Genomic DNA, 22,607 nt, shown 5'->3' with positions numbered 1-22,607 from the left:
AACCGGGTACGCAAAACTGCGCTCAACATCCTCTTGTCCAACAGATTATTTTCCTACAGAACTAAATCAATATTAAAAATTATCCAAGTTAACGGATAACCCAGAACCCTCTATTGATCCTCTAAAGGGTCCACCAGTACCTAGGATCCCAGGACTATCCAACAATCCTCCAAAAATAATGGTCTCCCCGGATCAAGCTAGAGAGAGAAACCCTAACAGAAAGCGAGAGAACTAGACATAGGAGAGAGAAAGAGAGAGGATAGAGGACAAGGAAAGAGGAGAAAACCGAGTAGCTCTCCCTCTCTCTCTCTCTCTCTTTCTTCCTTCTTCCCGACTAGAGAGAAGTGTTCGGCAGTGGGTAGCTGCCCATAGTCGGTGATGCCCCACGGTTGACCACCCATGGCGGTGCCGGTGGCAAGCCACGCCCGGCGATTGCCGGCTAAACGAAAGGGAAGGTGCATCAAAATAAGGGAGTCCTGTTCAACCTCAATCCGACGGCTCACTAGCCAAATTCAAGGAAAACAATGGGCCAATGACCGAAAAAAAAGGAGAAGGAGGTGAAGGGCTCTCACTTCGGTCCAGCAAGGTTCCAGTAGCCCTTTCCGACCGTGAACCGAGGAGGAGGCTCGGAGAAGGGGAGTTTGAATCGCGGCGATTCTCAGCATTTTGGATGGATGAACTCAAAGGAGATAGAGAATTAAATAGGTAAAATTCTTCAGTTCGATTCAAACTTGGACTGCCTTCAAGAAGTCCTTTCCACCAAAATCAGGGAGGATGGAGACCTAGCCAAGGTCTTCTTCCCCAATCACCCGCATTCCAAGCACGGGTCAACTTTGGGCCTAGCCCATTCAGGCCGGCCCACAAGCCCATAGATGGGCTAGTATCTTCGAGCCTGTCCACGGGCCCTTTTTTTTGTTTCTAGGTTATTACAAGACCTGAGCATTCTTTTCTGGCCAATTTGCCTACTTACAGTCATAGACCATTGAAGCCAAATCGGGTGGAGAGTCGGGTACATCTTCGCATTGTTTTCAAAACGCCAGAGATCCCTACAACGAGTGGCAATGATACAGTCTTTTCGGTGACCCCCCTCCCCCAATTTTCCTAACCCATAAGTAGTCTCCAGGTGTAGGCTATGGAGAGCGCATCCCTTCTTTAGGCTCCAACCCTTCTTTTTAAATTGTTCAGAAGTGATCTAAAAGATAACCAAATTCGATGTAGACTAATTTAGCCACCACGGGAAGGAAGCAACCTGCATGCAAGAATATATTACCCTCATTTTCTTTTGATCATCAAGAACCAGTGGTATTTCCCATCATCTAATACTGCAGCCAAGTTGGATGGATGTCATAGAAGATTTAACTGATTTTGCTACAATAATAAGAGATAATAGACAATGGCACTTACCCACATTGATATTATCTCACGCTAACATTCTAACCTCATACCTAAACCATACTAACCACTTTCCTCTTCTATGATACATGAAAAACTGGTCTTGATTGGACAAAAGAACTCATTTTTCAGCTTTCATCATGCTTGCTCCCAGTGGTGCACCTTGGTTATGAAACATGGTGTCTGGTGTTCCTTGAAGGTGTAGACTTTGGCTCATCCCGGTTTGCTGAGCCTGGGCTACCGGAAGTGTCGGAGCTACTGTTCTCCCCTCCCTGTCCTTTGCTTGACAGCAGCTTGCCCAGTATCTTCTTTGGCATCATCATGCCTTTCACCTCGACACTGCCAGCTCTGTCATTGCCATTGTTCTTGCTAGCATTGTTGCTGCTGCTGGTCCTCTCACTTTCCTTGCCATCCATGAGCTTCATAGACTTGAGCGACTTGAGGTCTTCTACTGTTGGGACTCCATCCCAGTCATCCTCTGTGTTGGTGGTGACACCTGATCTTGAACTCCCATAGGAACCACCACTGTTCACGGTCTGGCCTGCAGTAGCAGCTGCTGCCCTAACCTGCTCGAAGAAGAGGACCTGGACTACCACCCGTAGTGGGAGGCGCTCGTTCTGTACAGCATGAGTGCAGGCATTTACAGAAAGCTTCTTGCAATCCATCAGACGACATAGCTTCTTTCTCTCACTCTTGCTTAGACATGGGTGCTCCTGCCCATAACAATAAGAATGAAAATTCCATGATAATAACATGATAACTCCATGATTACAATGCTTTCAAACAAAATTCATTGTCTCGGTATCGAATCCGTACCGGTGCCACACTAGCACAATGTTAGTATGATTTGGTACAGAATTTGTTTGGCACTCAGTATGCCACCTGTACTGGGTACCGACACTGAACCAGTATAGTACGACATGTTCCATACTGTCTGATTCGGATTGGTACGGCATACCTTGCTTTCAAACATATATTATAGTTCTTAGATGTAGAATTCTTAAATTTATCCCTATACAGAATTTCTAATTTCAGTCCTTAACTGATTAGCCCAAGAAATTAAATAATTTACAAGGACTAAGGGAAGGAATATGGCAACTGAAAGATTGTAAGATTTGTACCTTCAGATACATGTCAATAGCACGATAAAGCCCATCATGCACTGGCCTTGAGTCGGCTGATACCATTTGAGCAAGATCAACAAACTTTGGAAGAGGTAAGTTGGGGTCTTTCGCTATCTCAGCAAGATACCCATCAACCAGCTTCGCTACAAGAATCTTTGAACCACCTGAAACTAAAGCTGGGCTTCTGGTCTCCTCAAGCACTTCAGATACCTTTGGGGTAGTTTGAGCAGCATTGTTGTCCTGCATCACAAATTTCTCCACTATACTTAGGACCATGTCGATATCATAGACAGTGTCCTCCCCTGCCATGCTGGGGATCAAAAGATCAGGCACTGAAGCTTCTTCTAATTGGTTGCCTACTCGCTTGATGAGCTCTTTCTTAGCCATGTCACTGCAATCCAATAAACTTGCATGTCTTAGTAGCTTAAGAAGGAAACTGCATGATACCGAACATTTTTCTGCCGGCAATAACCAGATAATGGTCTCCAGCAGTGACCTACTTTTCATGCCATCACCTCCATGGATCATGGAACCTTCGCCAAAACCCGGGAGTCTTCTATATGTGTAAGCTTTCAGAGCTTCTCCAATCACTTCACTGGACATTCTTCCCTTTGCTTTGATAGCCATTATAAGCTGCTTGTACAAATCCATTTCAAGCTCGCACAAGTCCTCAACCCACCAGTCCTTGGGTACTGATGGCTGTTTTTTGACTGCATGCCAATGAGGATCAAGTCCGTTTTCTGATAGAAGATTCTTTCGATTGTAGGTGTAGGACCATTCCACCTTACAAGCATCGATAGAGGCCTTGAAAGTTATAGAATCTATACAGTGACTCACCAACTTCAGGTCCTCAGACCAAGGCAGCAGAGATTTTGTAGTCTGGAGAACTATGATCGAGTCTTTCCAGCTACGGAATATGCTCGTCTTGAGGAAGACTTCGATTTTATATATTAGATTCCCTTTCTCTACAGCTTCATGCATTTCAAGATACTCTGCTGCACATCTGGTTGCAACCACATTGTAAGCATTGAGGGTGACAGTCATGCCATAACAAAATTTAGCACAAATCTCAAAGGCAGCAGGGCCACCAGGGATATCAGGAATGTGAATCTCATCATTGCTTTCATCATTGGTAGCTGCCACTAATTTTTGCAAGCAAGAACTCTTGGACAAAAGAGGAAACTGCATTTTTTCAATTGGTGCAGAAAAGGTAAGCATAATATATAAAAGGTTAAAGAGAGTTTGTAGGAAATTGAACCAGCAGAACCGAGAGATCAAACACATTACACAAGGATTACTGATGTTCTCCTACATGCATAAATGAGAGATGTATTACCTTTTTGTTCCTCTGAATTTTGTATCTTTTAATAACATCAATGGTATTCGAAAGATGAATTCATGAAAAAGGCATCATAATTAGGAAGCATTAACATATAAAAGATAGTTCCTGGGTGTGAGAAGGGTGCTACATATCATAATAATTACTTGTAAAATCATCACCACTCAGATTTACTCATAAACAAGTGCTAACACAACAACCTAGCAGTAAAAGACTTATGATAATTTGTTACTATTGTTCTTCATTGTTTTGTATTATTAACCAATACCCCCATTTAGCAGAAAAAATCAAACATGCCAGGAACTTCAAGTTCTCGCTTACCCATTTAATACAATAAAGTGCAACTAAATTACTAAAGTACACTTTCCACATGGGGAGGAGGCCCATGCACTACATGGAAGGTATGTGTGCATTCGTCAAAACATGAATGGATTAAGGCACAGAAATCAAACATTTAGGATCCATGCATAACGAATTCCAATATTCACTATGGTTTTGTAGAAAACCGGAGTTCCTACCTTGTGTAGACGGAATTTAACATTTCCTACATGAACAACCATGTCAGTTGCCAACTCAGTTGCCACAAACCTGCAAAATGAACAACTCTTTAATCATATTTCAACAGATAAATACTTGCAATGTTGACAGCTAAATTAGCAAAAACAATCAAATTTGAACTGTTGAATATGTGTATTATTATAGGTACAAGCAAGAAGAAATGAAAGGGGAAATTTTGCTGGCAGAGTGAATAAGGTGTGACTTGGTGATAATGAGCTCACTTAAACAAACACTAGATACTCTATCTCCATACAACAGATAAAAAATATGTTTGATTTTCCATGAAGAAAACTTTTTTTTCATTTGAAAAAAATGTCTGAGGCACACATTCTGAATTTGCATTTCACTACTTTTATAGATCAGTCCATTTTCAGCAGAAAAGATGCTTGTATCATTATTTCAAGAAAAAACAAAGTTGTTTCATTTATTTCATTTGAATAACATGGAAATCAAATTTCAAATACTACTCAAACTCATAATTTCAATGCAGATCAGTAGGACAGTATCCATTCCTTCAGCTAATTTCACTAAGGAACTATATATAAGAGTCTTTTGGCACAAAAAGAAACCTGGATTAAATCGGATCTAAGCTGAAAGAATTTATGTGGTTTCGGATCAAGTGCGTATTGGAATGGCCTTCATTCCATATTCTTGGACATACTTTGCTAAATTTACATAAGTTATGATTAAATATATCTCCCAGAATGCTTCGTCTGTATGATAGTATGGTTTCTTGACTGAATCATGCAAGATAATGCACATGTTAATTTTAGAATGATGTAAATAATTGGCCAATGATTAAATTCATATCATGTTGTGTTTCCACTGGATCGTATATTACCTAGAACCTTTCTATTATAGCTCTTTTAATGAAGTTTCCGGAACAATGTGATATCTTCCAATCCAAATCATTATCCCAGTCCTTTTTGACTAGATTTCCTTGGGCCTTTCCTCTTTCCAATTCTTCAAGACAAATTTGAACTCCATTATTTGGCCAGGCCTAACCACATGACAATAAGATCACAGTAGCATTTTTATGAACTTGCCTGTGGTAAAATTATTGACCTCATAACTTAATCTCTCATAACTATAGTCTTCCTCCAATGCAGAATTTCCATCTCCACGGGCATATTCTTAAATACTTTAGATTCTCACTTAAATTTATAAAAAAGTGGTCAGCCTCGCATTTCTTCTCACTCCATCTGCAGTTGTAAATAAGCATATGATATTTACACTATTTAAGGCATTGACGAGTTCAGAGATCCCAATAACAACCTACTTTATAAACATAGAATTTGCAGGCATTTATGTCCATTTAACACATTAACATATGGCATTTGGGAAACTAGCAAATAAAGGTTCAAAAGACCTTGTTTAATGGTGTTTGTTCGAAATATGCTTCCCAATGTTTAGCATCAATGTTGGTGTAATGTTAGTTGATAAGGATAACATTTGTCCACCAAATTGATGAATGAAGCTATTGGAAACTTTCTCCATCCCATGGAAGAAGCCATAATATTATAAAATAAAATAATGCAACAAATCACCGTATAAAATAATCCCTTGCCTCTAATGGTTGTATCAAAATGAGTGGCTTTGCAGAAAATTATTATTTTTTCTTAAGACAATGGAAGGAGGTCTCTGTCACCCAACAGCAGAAAATTATTTTGTTATAACCATTCTAATGGATCCATTGAGTAAAAAACATCCTCTCACTCAATGAAATGAGGGCAGTTGGACGTGCAAATTTTAGGGTGTGTTTGGTTGGAGAATAAGTGGGATATCTGCCCCTAAATTGGGGGAATATCTGCCAAACACCCAAAAAAGGGAGGGGGAACAGGCTTACACCATTGCTGGAGGGAGGGGAGTGGGCCTGTCATGGGCATAATTCTATTCCATCATTTTGGTAGAATAGACTTATACAATAGAAAGAGGAAAGATATCTCCTCCAATTACTTTTAACCCCTATCTACTCTACACACAAAAAAGCGGGAGGGCAATTTTGTTCTTGTGATAAAATCTGTAACATCATGAAATCTAATGCACTAAATGCACTTTGTTCCCTGCATGCCCATTCCTGCAACCAAATGTACGAATAAGGCCATTGTGGCTGGTATGGACCAAAGTCGGCAGGCCCAACCAACTTTAATTCAAATTCAAGAAAAAAAAAAGAGAATGGAAGAAAGGATCGAAACAGAGGATGTGAGAGCCCAACCAGGCATGTGTTTAGTCCCACATCGGTTATTCGCCGAGGAGATCTTGGATACTTATACAGGATCAAAGAACCAAAAAAATAACTTTCGGCTAGTCTTTTTGGGTGAGGTCCTGGATTGCTACAAATAGTATCAGAGCAGACCCGGCCCATAACCTATGTAGACTAGGGGACACTGCAGCACGGATCCATTGGGGTTGATCACGGGTCGATCGTTGTGCTTGTGGTTAGATTTGAATGGATTTGAACCCTTAGCCTAACAAAAATGTCGGAGCTTAAACAAGGAAAGTATGTGAGGATCCATGTGGGCATGGTTTAGTCTCACATCGATTATTTGTTGGATAGATCTGGGATACTTATATAGGATCAAGAAACCCAAATCATACCTTTCGGATAGCCATTTTGAGTGAGGTATTGGATTATTAAAAATGGTATCAGAGCGGACCCAACCCATAAGCTACGTGGACTTGTAGCATTGGCTCATGACCTATGTAGACTTGCATCACGAGTTCATAGAGGCTGACCATGAGCCGATTGTGGAGGTTGCGATTAGATTTGAATGGTTTTGAATGGATTTGAACTTATAGCCTGACGAGGACATCAACGTTTAAATGGAAGGAATATGTGAGGACTCGTGCGGGTGTGTGTTTAGTTCCACATCGATTATTCGCTAAATAGATCTTAGATACTTATACAAGATCAAGAACCAAAATAATACCTTCCGACTAGCCATTTTGAATGAGGTCCTGAATTGTGACAAATGGTGTTAGAGCCAACTCGGCCCATAGCCTATGTGGATTAGAGAACACCGCAGCACAAGTTCATGAAAGCTGACCATGAGCCGATCGTGGTGCATATGATTAGATTTGAATGAATTTGAACTCTTAGCCTGACAAGGGTGTCAGGGCTTGAATGGAGGGAGTATGTGAGAATCCGAGCAGACATGTGTTTAGTCCCACATCGGTTATTAGCCGAAGAGATCTCGAATTCTTATGTAGGATCAATGAACCCAAATAATACCTTTTGGCTAACTTTTTTAGATGAGATCCTGGGTTGTTACAGAGCATGCTCGCGATCCTCTGCTACCCCTCTTCCGTTGAGATAAGCCACAGCAAACCATGGCTTTTAAGGCTCTACGGGGCCATTGAATTGTCGTGGGGCCGTTGAACTGCCGCCAGCCGTTGGGGGCGGGCACAACCACCGCTGAGATCCATAGATACCCGAGCTTATCCCCTCCCAAACCCTCTATAAATCCCTCCTATTCCCTCTGCTTGATCCACCATCCAGTTTCCATTCTTCTTCCTCCTCTAATGGCCGGCAAGCCACCTCGACCAAGCACCAACGCCCGAAACCCTTCATTCTCCCTCTGCTTCGAGTGCCCTATTCCGAGAGCCATCCTTTATCTTGTCGCTGGGAACCACCAGAAATTGCCACCGTAGGCCGAAGTCCATCGCCTCCACCCCTTGCCGGTGAGTTTTCCATCCTCTGTTGGAGTTTTTTTAGGCCGAGAAAGCTGCCTCGAGGCAGCTAGGGGCGCTGCCCCTCTATCATTCTTTTCCTCCAGTTTTGCCCGAGCATGGGCGTCCCCACCGGCTGTTGCCAGTCTCTCCCCACCACCCGTCACCACCTTCGGCAGCCACCACTGGACCTCGACTCCGGCAGCCGCTGATCCACCCACCTTCTTCCCTTGATTACCAAGGAAAGAAGAAAGAAGAAGAAGGGAAGGAAAGAAGAGGAAGAAGAAGAGGAGAGAGAAAAAAAACTCACCCCTCTTCCTCTCTTTATGTCTCGTTCCTTCTCTCTTCTCTCACTAATCTCCCCATTTCTCTCTCTAAAAGATCGGAACCAGTAAGAGAGGCCCCGGCCTAGGTTCAACTTTTCTCGCTCTTGAATTGTAGATCCTAGATCGATTTACCCAGTTGGAATTTGAAGCCCGCTCAAGTCTATTTCGGGTTGCTTGGGGCATTTTAATTTGTACTTAATTTATTAATTAGTAAATAGCAAGTAATATATATTTTTTAAATGGTTTGATAGGTGCAACAGATTTGCCTAACTGAACCTTGTGATTTTTGGACATATCATGGTAAGTGACCCTGGCACAAACCTTATTAAATTTCAAATTATTGATTTATTTTTAGTACAAAAATTATGAATTATATTTGACATGATTGATCCTGCATTTTCTAAAAAATTTAAGATCAAGCATATGATGGAAAATGATCCAAGTTTTTGGCCAAATAGCATAGTTATAGCATACATTATTTTAGATGAATTATGATTATGAAAAATTGCATATTACTATAAAAATAATATATATATATATATATATATGACATGATTATGCATTTTAAACTTTTGTAATATCATTTAGCATTTCCAACCTATGTAAAATTATGAAGATTTCTAAAAGCTCTCAGATAACTATGATTGCCTCTAGAAATGGAGGCCAATCGACATCCTGGAGCTAGCATCCAACGAGAACGACCCTCTGCCAACAGATTAAAATTGGTAACGAATATGACCTATGAAATCTCGTCGATTATGAAGACGACCCTATTACGGGTTATAGTGACCGTAGCACGAATATCTATGAGCAAAGTTTTGAGCTATGATATGGCTAAATGGCAGAAGAATAATTTATGCATTTATTTGCAAAATGAACTTGAAGCTATGTTTATGGAATATGAATGATTATGCATGCATGATTTGCTTACGACTTGTTTTATTGTACTGTATTATGAAATACTTATTTTGAAATAACTATTATTTTTCTTAAATGATGCATTGACATGAAAAAATTTATGCTTGATCCGATAAGGTGGTGCATGGTTACTAAGCCGCAAAGCTCATTTATCTCGTTATGTTTTTTTTCAAACAATTAAGGTTACTAGGAGCGGAAAAGAATAAATGAATGATAGATGAAAGAATAAAGCTTGAAGCATAGTGGCAAGCTATCAATAAATGTAGTTATAACTATAAAGTTTCAGTTATGTAGTCTTGAATGTTCGAATGTTGGGTTTAGACGCTCTGTACCCGCTTCTCTTTGTTTAACAAATCAAAATGAACTAAATTTAATATTCTATTATTTTTTATGAAAACTTTTCATTGTGGGCTTTGTGTTATTGTAGGCAATACCCTACGGTAGCACGGCTATATCACGCTCCGGATCTGGGGTGCGACAAATCATCCTTCGGATCCGGATCGTGACACCAAATGCCAAAACGTCCCTACCTATGGAAATAAGTCTTTTTTTACCAATAGCACCCAGATAAGTTTCCTTATCCCCTCAAAATTTATCCAGTGAACTAAGAATAGACTAAGTTCTTGTACAAGCTTCTTTGCATGCGTCTTTCACCATCATCCTATTGTCGCAGCAACCCCATGCCATGACCACTCAGGGTAACTTCTTTGAAAGAATCAACCTCCTAACTAGGTCATAGATCTCCATTATACCAATTTTGAAGGCAAAAGATAGATTCAATCAGCATAAAGGGATACCTTTAAAAGAACAAAAAAAGACTTGATCAAGCAAAGGGACTCTCCCCTTGAAGGATAAAGAAAGAGTCAATCAACTTTCATTCACTACCATGGCAGCTAGGGCAACCCCTCAAAGAACAAAAGAATACCTAATTGGTCTTCCCGACCAAGGCAACCTACTAATTGGTTGCCCAGGAAGCTGCTTTTTAAGAAAAGAAGATCCAACTGGGCCTTCCTCCTCTACCATAGCAGTCAGCGCTTACCCTTTGAAGAATAAAAGGAGCTTTTCGAAATCAAAACTATGCCCATCCATTTGAATAGCCTTGGCAGGAACTTTTCCTTGTTAATTTTTTCCTTTTCTAATGATATCATGAAAAAATCCTATGGATTCAAAGGAAATCATTAAAAATGTGCACTTTTACAATGGAACACAATTTAGGAATCATGATATGCCATAGAATATAAGATATTACAAGTGTCTGAAATACCCATACTACTAATAATATCTTATAATGCTTAAAATACGTTGTTAATGTACAAACTTAGTTACATGCCCCCTTATAATTCTCATCATGATTTTTAAGATTATTTTGCATTGTTGATGCATCAAAAATTGTGTTATGCAAATTTCTATAACAATGACTTGAAGCTGTGTGATGCACATGTTACAGCACAACCAAAATGGCTAATTGCGATAACTTTTTGATACTGAATTTCTATAAGTTAGTCAAGAAATGTGTTTTTAGTTTAGAATATGTTTACGCACTTATACAAAGCAATCAAAGTCTTTTGTTTAGAAGAGCTGAATCAATACTGTACCAGACGTGAATCTGTTAAAAGAATTTTGTATCTTTTTTCCATACTAGTGGGTGCTTAGTTCCGATACCATGTACCTTGCCAAGCCCCTGCTAGTCAAAGGAATCACATACAATATTTTAATTCTTGGGTGTATTAAGAAAGAGGGCTAGCGCACTGTCAAAAAAGTAGGAAGAAAAGGCAATAGTATGTTGTGCCATATCTCAACATTTTGCAAGGGCAAGAATTTGTCGAGTTAGATCAGCAGAATAAGAAATTTTACGTCTTTTATTGATCAGGCGACACTCAGATTTGCACTGGGGATGAAGGACTTGCAGTCCCCCTGTGGTACCTAAATAAAATAGAGTTCCCACATAATGTAACAATAACAAGGACACATGTAATAATGAATTCTAGATATTGTCACTAGATACTCCTATAGGTTTTAGAAGGATAGCCACATGAGCTAAGAAAAGGTTGTGGCCCCCATGCCCCCCTCCCCCACCCCCCAATGGCAATCATACTAAGAAGTGCTAATGGCAACTCCTTATGCCATGTGGAGGTGTGGCAAAGTGCTATATACTAAGAATTTTTGAGTTGCATAGATCCATGGAACCAATACAGCACAGGATCCCTTAATCACTCCATGTGACACAATACCTCGAGCCATGTGGTGGACACCTTGAAGGAATGAACACATAAGGTGAAGACCATGTGAAATGGCATGCACCATACATTAAAATAGAAAACCAAATGTGAGAGACAATATGTGAGGATATGGAAGTAATGCACACAGCCTAGGGCAGCATGGCAAGTAAATGTTGTGCCAAGTGGCTTGTTAGATGGTCCTCCTTTGCTTTCTAACTTAAAAATTGGCATGGTTCGCACGTATAGAAGGGCTAAAACCTCTTGTAAGTGCAAAGTTTAACTCGACTGAAGTAGCAACATGGTTTTCCTACACCAGACACCTAAAGGGAAATATTACTATATGTTTATTGGAATGTGCCCTTTAGAGTATCATACACACCAGCATGCATTTTACTTTTCGGAGCCAATCTTAAGCTCAAATTTCCAATGACTCTAATTAGCTTGCTGCAAGATATCAGCTTGTTTTGAGGCAACAAGGGGTCACACCTCTTGTCACCTCAGCACATATGCATACTTAACTTACAAACAAAGAATTCAGTAAAATGATTGTTTTCTGGACACAATCTGTAATACCCCTAAAAATAAAAAAATAAAAAATAAAAAAAAGAGAGAGAGAGGGGTGGACGGGCCGGCCCGAAAAGACCGGGCCCATCCACCATATACGATCGTGCCTAGGGCACGATCGTGGGAGAAGAAACCAAAAAAAAAAAAAAGGGGGAGGCGGCGGCGTCCGGCGTGAGGTCGATCGCCGGAGGAGACGAGCACCGGAGAGGAGATCCGGCCGGCCGCAAAGCGACCTCTTCCCTTCATGAAGACTCCTCACAAATCGGGCGAAGAAGCTTGGGGATCCGAAGGTCTTCCTCTCCGATTTCGTCGCCGGAGAGCCACCGGAGCGCCATACGGGACCGAGGTAAGGCTCCTCCTTCTCCTTCCCTTTCTTCTCTGTTGTTTCCGGCCTTGTTCATCGTGATTGGAGCCGATGCATCACTAGAAAATCGAAACAGGGCATCCCTGTTTCGGTCATCATCCCTCTTGTTTCGGCACTGTCGGCCGCCGGTTTGGCCGGGGCTGGGGCCGCCGGTTTGGCCGGTGCTGGGGCCGCCGTCAAGTGGGGGGCCGGGCCACCGTGGCCGCCGCCCCTTGGACCTCTGAGGGGGGAGGGGAAGGAGGCGGCCAAACGTGAGGAGAGGAGAGAGAGGGTTTCTCTCTCTTCTTCCTTCTCTTCTTCCGCTCTCCTCTCTTTCTCTCTCCTCTTCCTTGATTTCTCTCTCCTGTTTCTCCCTCTATGTTTCAATCTCTTAGGACTCTCTCTATGAGACTTTCTCACTCTATGGGTTTTCTCTCTCCAGTTTCTCTCTCTAGATTGGAGTTTTCTCTCTCTAGTTTGATCCGAGGAGACTATTGTTTGTAAGGATTGCTGGATAGTCGTAGGTCAATGGAGAGTTTTGGGTTGTCAGATACTCCGGATAATTTTTAATATTGATTTGGTTCTGTAGGGCAACAAACTGTTGGACAAAGAGACATTGAGCAAGGTTCTACGCACCCTAGTTCGTAGATCACGGTGGTCTGTCTGGGTTGTCAGCAAAGGGTAAGATTCCTTGTAAGCCAATCCTACATAATATAAATATTTTGCACTATATATATGTTTGATATGCTATGATCCAGACAAAGCAAAAATAGTTTATATTAAATTATATTTTGGTCGTGTTGGCTTGTGATTGGAATTATGATGGAAGCATGTATGTGTATAACCTATATCTGCATAATTGGATTTATGGATGTGGTGGCATGGACTAACCATGTTATATTGATTGCCCCGTCACGGGCTGGAAACGTGACCATGGTTAGTCTAGGTCGGATAAAGTGGAAAAGGGAATGGATGTGTGTTTGTGAATTGATTAAATGAACAGGGACTTTGGGCTTATCTCGTTATTATTGATTGCCCCATCACAGGCTGGAAATGTGATATTATCGATTGCCCCGTCACAGGCCGGAAATGTGACACTATCGATTGCCCCATCACAGGCCGGAAATGTGATACTATCGATTGCCCCGTCACGGGCCGGAAACGTGACCGGGATGTAGCCCAAAGTCGGAAAGATAATTGATCCGGATCAAGTTAATAGAGAATGGAAAGAAAAAGCATTGAAAATATTAATTGGAGATTTTGAGATATCGTATGACGTATCACACATGAGTGGCTTGATTTTTGTTGATATTTGACTTGCATATTTATACTGATTATTCGAGCTTTTGATAGCCGGTATATGATTTTATGATATGTGCATTGATTTGTCATGGTTTTCGAATTCATATTACTATTGTGTTGGTTTGGATGTGTAGGGATTCTTACTGGGCTGTAAAGCTCACCCCCTTTTTCTTCTTTTTCTTTATCAGAGCTGCAGGATGCATAGATTTGGATGGGATGGGCGCAGAGTGCGAGTACCAGAGTCATTAGTTAGTTTGTTTGTTTATCCTTCTTTGATGTCGATGAACATTTGAAGATATTGTAATTGAACTAATATGTTTATTTGGGCATGTCGGATTTATCTATTTGATTTAAGTGATTAACTGTGGAATTATGGGATTTTTGTTAATCATAGGCCTTGCATGACCTTTAGGGCACTGCTCTAGGGCTCATGCGGCCGGTCGCGTACCGGACCCGGGTGCTGGGTTCGGGGCGTGACAGAGTGGTATCAGAGCTTAAGGTTAAGGTATCCTAGGGTTTAGGTTCAGGTGAGTGTGAGTGGAGAATTATGATAGGAAAACTATCAGAGTCTTGGTTTATAATCACTTAAGATTGTAACAGGAATGATATTATAATCTAAGGTTTAAGACCACTAGGTACTGTGGCCTTAGTGGCATTAGAGTTTGAGGTTTAAGATCATTGGGAATTGTGACAAATTGGAATCTGAGCATATGTTTAAGATCACTAGGGATCGTGACAGAAATATATCATAGCTTCAGGTTATGATCACTTGGGATATGACATTTAAATTCAGTGCTTAAGGTGTAAGATCACTGGAAATTGTGATAAAATGTATACATCGGATTTGGTTTTCGATGAGTGTAGAAGGAAAGTATAAATTGTCTTTGATCATGATAAGAGAGGTTTGACCTAAGATAAGTGTAGGAAGGTCAACAATGGCATATCGGTTATACCATGTGCAGATGTTATTTAAGTGACCTGAAAGTTCAAACATGATATGGGTGTAGATGTGATCGCACTTTTGGTTTTGCTGGTAATTATTAAGTAGAGTTTGTGCATGAATCTATCATAGCATTGGAGTGAGCTAAGAACGATTTTTCATAATATTAAAGCAGATTGTTCTTCGAGGTTAAACCTGTATATGAGATTATATTTGGTATTGACATGTTTGGATATTTTAAATAGGTGTATTTTTATTGGTGGGTTAAATTTTTAAGGCTAGTAAGCAAATTGGTGGAGAATTCTAATTACTTGAATTTGTATATTCAGATTGGGCTACTGAATTTTTCTTATAATTGTTGGAGACTATTGGATGTGTTAACTTGAACTCAAGTCTCGGCTTATGATCTAACTAGAAATCTTTATCATTGTAAAATACAATATTGAGTAGAAATTTTGATTTTGAAATGCTTATGTGAGTTATTATGTGTAGCATTGACCATAGACATTAAGAATTTTGGTGAAGAAGGATTTGGAGGTTGATAGAGTTAATTCCTACTTATAGTGATATTGGCTCAACAGTTCTAACCCATTGAATTTGAAGTAAATCTTTTGAAAGAAGGTCAACATAGAATGTCTAATCGAATTGCTGAGAAAATCCAAGGTTAACTTATTTTAAATTAAACCTAGATATTTTGGATTCTAAAATGGTTGTGAAGATTATGTAGTGATGTTAAACTTGATTAATGCCTTGAAGGCTAGTTATGGTTAGTATACTCTACATAAATTAAGGACAGAAAGATTTGGAGGTTCTGCCCAATTAAAGTTTTGAAATTTGAATTTTCTTAGTCCTAGTGCAAAGTGATATTTTGGTCATAAATCTTTAAAGGCTTTAGAGCATTTAATGGATTAAATCAGAGTGCGCAGCGGAAGTGTGGTGGTTTGAGTTATTTTGAAACTGGTTAAGATCATTAATATTTGATCTAAAAGGCATTACGATGGAATACTTGAGTTAGCTTCAGGAGAATGTTGTTGATTCTATGGACGATCTAAAGGTAGCTATGTAATTTTCACCAGTGGATTCTTCTATTGTTGACAACTTTTGGAAGAATCCTGGGCATGTTAAATTTAGCATTTACGGTTGATGATTCCTTGGTTGGTCTTAGACTTGGAATGTTTTAACATGGATCTCTTATTTGTTGGAATGATATGGGAGAAAGAAAAGAAAAATGATTATAGAATATTAGGAGCATTTGATACTAAAGATTTTTCCTATTTCTGTCAAGCCAATTATGATCTCTGGGTAGAATTAAGAGAAATTAATTTCTTTGGGATATAATTATGGCATTTTAATCCAAGGTTGGGAGTTTAGAATTCTTTTGAAGGAGATCAAAAGAACTTACTATGTGTGGTAAATAGAAAGGATCAAGTTTTGAGATGATGTAATTTTTGTATGTCAAAACCTTGTGGGTAGGTACTCCGAGAGGGAGACTATTTGAAATCTCAGGGATGATATAATGGATGCAATTTTTTTAAAATTTGAGGCTTCAAGTAAGTTAATTTCGAGGACGAAATTTTTTAAGGGGGAGAGTATGTAATACCCCTAAAAATAAAAAAATAAAAAATAAAAAAAAAAGAGAGAGAGGGGTGGACGGGCCGGCCCGAAAAGACCGGGCCCATCCACCATATACGATCGTGCCTAGGGCACGATCGTGGGAGAAGAAACCAAAAAAAAAAAAAGGGGGAGGCGGCGGCGTCCGGCGTGAGGTCGATCGCCGGAGGAGACGAGCACCGGAGAGGAGATCCGGCCGGCCGCAAAGCGACCTCTTCCCTTCATGAAGACTCCTCACAAATCGGGCGAAGAAGCTTGGGGATTCGAAGGTCTTCCTCTCCGATTTCGTCGCCGGAGAGCCACCGGAGCGCCATACGGGACCGAGGTAAGGCTCCTCCTTCTCCTTCCCTTTCTTCTCTGTTGTTTCCAGCCTTGTTCATCGTGATTGGAGCCGATGCATCACTAGAAAATCGCCGAAACAGGGCATCCCTGTTTCGGTCATCATCCCTCTTGTTTCGGCACTGTCGGCCGCCGATTTGGCCAGGGCTGGGGCCGCCGGTTTGGCCGGTGCTGGGGCCGCCGTCAAGTGGGGGGCCGGGCCGCCGTGGCCGCCGCCCCTTGGACCTCTGAGGGGGGAGGGGAAGGAGGCGGCCGAACGTGAGGAGAGGAGAGAGAGGGTTTCTCTCTCTTCTTCCTTCTCTTCTTCCGCTCTCCTCTCTTTCTCTCTCCTCTCCCTTGATTTCTCTCTCTTGTTTCTCCCTCTATGTTTCAATCTCTTAGGACTCTCTCTATGAGACTTTCTCACTCTATGGGTTTTCTCTCTCCAGTTTCTCTCTCTAGATTGGAGTTTTCTCTCTCTAGTTTGATCCGAGGAGACTATTGTTTGTAAGGATTGCTGGATAGTCGTAGGTCAATGGAGAGTTTTGGGTTGTCAGATACTCCGGATAATTTTTAATATTGATTTGGTTCTGTAGGGCAACAAACTGTTGGACAAAGAGACATTGAGCAAGGTTCTACGCACCCTAGTTCGTAGATCACGGTGGTCTGTCTGGGTTGTCAGCAAAGGGTAAGATTCCTTGTACGCCAATCCTACATGATATAAATATTTTGCACTATATATATGTTTGATATGCTATGATCCAGACAAAGCAAAAATAGTTTTATATTTAATTATATTTTGGTCGTGTTGACTTGTGATTGGAATTATGATGGATGCATGTATGTGTATAACCTATATCTGCATAATTGGATTTATGGATGTGGTGGCGTGGACTAACCATGTTATATTGATTGCCCCGTCACGGGCTGGAAACGTGACCATGGTTAGTCTAGGTCGGATAAAGTGGAAAAGGGAATGGATGTGTGTTTGTGAATTGATTAAATGAACAGGGACTTTGGGCTTATCTCGTTATTATTGATTGCCCCATCACAGGCTGGAAATGTGATATTATCGATTGCCCCGTCACAGGCCGGAAATGTGACACTATCGATTGCCCCATCACAGGCCGGAAATGTGATACTATCGATTGCCCCGTCACGGGCCGGAAACGTGACCGGGATGTAGCCCAAAGTCGGAAAGATAATTGATCCGGATCAAGTTAATAGAGAATGGAAAGAAAAAGCATTGAAAACATTAATTGAAGATTTTGAGATATCGTATGACGTATCACACATGAGTGGCTTGATTTTTGTTGATATTTGACTTGCATATTTATACTGATTATTCGAGCTTTTGATAGCCGGTATATGATTTTATGATATGTGCATTGATTTGTCATGGTTTTCGAATTCATATTACTATTGTGTTGGTTTGGATGTGTAGGGATTCTTACTGGGCTGTAAAGCTCACCCCCTTTTTCTTCTTTTTCTTTATCAGAGTTGCAGGATGCATAGATTTGGATGGGATGGGCGCAGAGTGCGAGTACCAGAGTCATTAGTTAGTTTGTTTGTTTATCCTTCTTTGATGTCGATGAACATTTGAAGATATTGTAATTGAACTAATATGTTTATTTGGGCATGTCGGATTTATCTATTTGATTTAAGTGATTAACTGTGGAATTATGGGATTTTTGTTAATCATAGGCCTTGCATGACCTTTAGGGCACTGCTCTAGGGCTCATGCGGCCGGTCGCGTACCGGACCCGGGTGCTGGGTTCGGGGCGTGACACAATCTAACAGAGATCATTTCTCAGTTAAATTTATAATTGTGAGCTTAAACAAATAAATTTTATGCAGAAACCATTTCACAGGGAAGAGAGGAGAAATAAACGCATTGCTTGATTACCAAGAGAGATAGCATGTCACAGAATTACATCAGGTTGGACGAAGTGAAGAGCAAATTAGCAGAAACCATTTCATGATGGAAAGTAGATCCAGTTTATTCTTCCTTCTAACTAATTTCAGATGCCAATGGGTGGAAGTCAGTTTAGATCAAATGAAGCTTCATGAAAAGTAAATTATTTTGCATAGCAACTGATTAAAAATCACTAACCACCTATGCACCCAGATATCACAACAAAATCTCCAAAATACCCTGGATATTTGTCATCTTCAAAGGTTTCAAATTATTTGGATCATCTACAGACCCTAGAATTAACACCAAGAAGAGTTGTACCCAGTAAATGATTTAGCCAGAAACCGGATCTTATGCAGTCCAATTTCAAAACTTTACAATTAGTAGATTGGGAAAGTAGGCACAAGAAGGAACAACACAGACATAATTAAAGCAGAATAAGGAATTACTAGAGCAAGATGCAGAATAAGCTCTAAAATATATTTTTTTAACAAATAGAAGCTTTAAGACACATCACCTGACGCCGTTCCCATCTGTCTGAAAACAATCAGGCTTTGATCCAAGCTTCATAAATTTCATTATGCAATAAAAAGAACACACCTTCCCCTCCACTTCTGCAACACAGAGCAGATCACCCACAACCACTAAACTGTCAAAAGAACAGCTATACCACCACCCTGCATCCCTGGTAATGTAAATAAAAGCCGCGAGAGAGAACACCGCCAAGTGTGCTATTGCAAAGACAGTGACACAGGCTTCTTGATCTTCGTTGTTACTGAAAATAGGAAGGAAGGAAAGCTTGCAACCCAAGAAGATAGAAACGGATCTAGATTTAAAGGGCCATGCCACTTGAATGAGGAAGCGACCCAGACATGCTGTCCAAGGGGGAAGGTATATTGCTTCCCTGATCAGCAGCAGAGCCCATGGGGTGCGGAAGCAAGTGGTCAGGCACAGCAGACAGCCATGGGCTCTCTAGAGTAGTAAACAATTAAGGGAGAGCTGAGACACACAACAAACACTAAGCTGACACCTCCACCTTCCCTACCATTTGCTCATGGATTTCTCTCTGATCTCAGTTGCATATTGTGCTCTCCAATTCTCCTTTTTTTTTTCCCTTTTCTCGTGTTGTTCCAAAAATCTAAAAGATCTAGTGTCCCATGCTTCAATGCTTACGCCACTGCATCCACATTCCTCCAGTTCAACTCCCAACTTGTGTGATCACAACTCCTGCAAGGCCATGACAGCGCATTAAAGTGAGGAGAAGGAGATCGCTGAAACCCCCGACAATGAGCATCTTTTTTAACAGGGAGGAGGGGGAACAAAGAGACCAAAACAACTGCTTTCTTTGAAGGAATCTTATCAAGTTGGTAAAAACGCACATCTGAAGGCATATAGAATAACTATATGGAAGCCAAGAAAACACGTGAGACTGCATTAAAACTTCAGCGCAGTTGTTAAAACAATAAAATAGAATCCGTCAAAAAATAAATGGAAAGCTGCCTTCGATAAACAAAGAAGGAGAAAAAATATTGGCATGAAGAAATGGATATCAGGATGGAAGAATAAATAACATCAAAATACAATACCAGTATAGGTGAATTAATTGCAAAAACATATGATATCATAGATCGAATGCAATGGATAAATTCATGTATTCTGAAAGTTGGGAAATATACCAACAAGTATATAGTTATAAATTCTCAGGCAAAACAGGTTGATTTTTCTTTTAAGAACAAAAGGTACAAATCTTTTAGGAAGTCATCCCTAATAGAACCAAAACCCAGCTTAAAGTGGGAAAAACCTCAGAGAGTCCCGCATGTTAGAGAAGAAAAATGATGAAAAAAGAGAAAACTCACAGGGAGTGGGGAGGAAAAGCAGGAGAAAGAAGATTGCACCAAACTCAAGAGTGTACGATAATGGCCGCCAAAAGCAAGCACAAAAGCCCACCCCACCAACCGAGGAAACAGAGGAATACAAAACCAAGAGCCAACAAAACCAACATTATTTCGGAAGAGGAAAATAATTAAATTTTTGAATAGGAAAATGAAAAGGGAGACCACCTTAAAGTCATAAACAGAGCCCCTCCAGCAAGCACAGCAGGAAAGCCATGATAACCCCTCCCATGCCCACACCTCCTCTCTATGTGCTGTCTGCCTCCTCACTCACCCAAGCCCACTGCAGAGCAACAAAAGTACAAGAAGAGTGAGCTCAAAACCAATGCCTCAAATCCAATGACCACAAGAATTCAAACAACAAGCTCCAAACTCTTTCTCCTTTACCAACTCTCACACTTTCTCTCTCTAGAACAGAGGATGCTTAAATATCAAAAAGAAAAAAAAAGCCTTCCCTTTTCTTCTTTCACTCCTTTTTATTGCCATTGAATATTTCTTTATTAACTTCTCCCAACCCACAGACTCTCTTTTTCCCTCCCTCCTCTCTTTCCTTTCCTCCCCTACCAACCTTCTCTGCTGGAGGTTAAAAGCTGAAGTGACATTTGTGTCCCTGGTGTTATTGAAAAATTTTGATGCTGCCGCTTGTCGATACAAGGAAACGTGCACCTTATTTCCACATAGAGCGTTCGAGATTCATATAAATTTTTATTTTGTTACGGATTCGATCGAACAGGGAGTGGTCAATAAAGAATGTCAGCTACTCTTCTTTTTAACTCGTCCCAAGTTCCAATGCTTTCCAAGTATTTTTTTTTATCGTGAGGTCGACCTTCCAACCAGGCCTGCCTTCAAATTAATGATGCCCATGCTCTTTTTCCCTGATGATGTTGAAACATGGATCGATCTTCAAAACAATTTTGTTATTTTGTTCAATGTAATGAAGAATGTTAGTTAATTATGAGGAAAAAAAATAGGACTAGTATTATAATTATTAATCTATAACTACTCCTAAATTTTTGATTCTTTTGTGGTCTTTGATCATTCTCATATAAATGGCTAAAATATATTATGAATTAATTCAATTAATTTAATAATTAATCCATGTATCAGTCCTAAAAAAGACAATAAATATTACACTTTTTTATTAAATGCATGCCTCATCTCCCTTCTTCTCTCCCATTTCTCTCACCCATCTTATAATCCTTGCTACAAAAACCTTTTCACTATTAAAATACTTAACTAATTCAAGTAAAAGTCTTTGAGTACTTCGTCTAGAGGGATCAGTATCTCTCTATTTCTCTCCCTATCATATCTCGTGGCCAACCCTCATCTCTTTCTCACAAGCAATAAACATCCTTTAATATTTCAGTTGCAAGGACAACCTTCATATTTCATCAAAAAAAAAAAAAAAATCTTCCTTCGTTGAGTCTCCCATAGAAGTCATTTTTTTCTCCTTAAAATTTTTTACTTTGTCGGCCCTATTTAGCAAAGTTTTTGATACTTTCTCGCCCTCTAAAAATACTTTTGGATGATATAGTAGTATTTAATAAAAAATAAAAATAAAAGTCTACTGGAGAAAAGCTTTATTTTGGAACTTCTTCCCAATAGTACTTTCTAACCAATGTCGAAAAACTATTTTAGTTTTAATTATTTTTTTTCTAATGACCAAAATACCCACCAACAAATCTTATGATTCTATCGTATATCATATCATATCATACATAACATATTATTATACTATAAATATAATATAATGTAATGTAATATAATAATAATTTGACAAAAATATTATATTATATTATAATAGTATAACATATTATATTATTGTAGTAATACATAATTATAATATAATATATTCTTATATTTTATTATAAGCATAATATAACATATTATTACAATCATAATTTTGTATTATCATTATACTAATAATATTTAATATATATAATATTATTATACATAATATAATATAATCTATTACTAGATTAGATTATAATCTCTTATATTATGTTATATTGTAGTAATATTGTACTATTGATAATACATTATTATATCATATCGTATCATATTATGTTATATTATTATGCTATAGTTTTCAACATTATATTACACCATATTATAATAATATTATACATAATAATAATATTTTAATATATAATATTATGTAATATTATATTATATTA

General features: G+C 39.5%; 1 protein-coding gene across 2 annotated transcripts; it reads right to left on the bottom strand.

Moving 5' to 3' along the window:
- Positions 1-1,317: 1,317 nt before the first annotated feature.
- LOC103697253 (BTB/POZ domain-containing protein NPY4-like) lies at positions 1,318-20,944 on the bottom strand. Of its 2 annotated transcripts, none has more exons than XM_008779075.4 (5): positions 20,599-20,944; positions 19,056-19,765; positions 4,374-4,443; positions 2,514-3,698; positions 1,318-2,105 (listed from the first exon to the last, which is right to left on the bottom strand). In XM_008779075.4, the coding sequence occupies exons 2-5, from the start codon at positions 19,115-19,117 to the stop codon at positions 1,560-1,562; spliced, it is 1,863 nt and encodes a 620-aa protein (XP_008777297.2). In that variant the 5' UTR covers positions 19,118-19,765; positions 20,599-20,944; the 3' UTR covers positions 1,318-1,559. The 2 variants fall into 2 exon arrangements, with proteins under 2 accessions (XP_008777297.2, XP_008777298.2); XM_008779076.4 differs by having other exon boundaries at positions 20,395-20,609.
- Positions 20,945-22,607: the final 1,663 nt, after the last annotated feature.

Source organism: Phoenix dactylifera, chromosome 15 (assembly GCF_009389715.1).
Source record: "Phoenix dactylifera cultivar Barhee BC4 chromosome 15, palm_55x_up_171113_PBpolish2nd_filt_p, whole genome shotgun sequence".
Lineage (NCBI taxonomy): Eukaryota > Viridiplantae > Streptophyta > Magnoliopsida > Arecales > Arecaceae > Phoenix > Phoenix dactylifera.
This window is presented reverse-complemented; position numbering and strand designations above follow the sequence as displayed.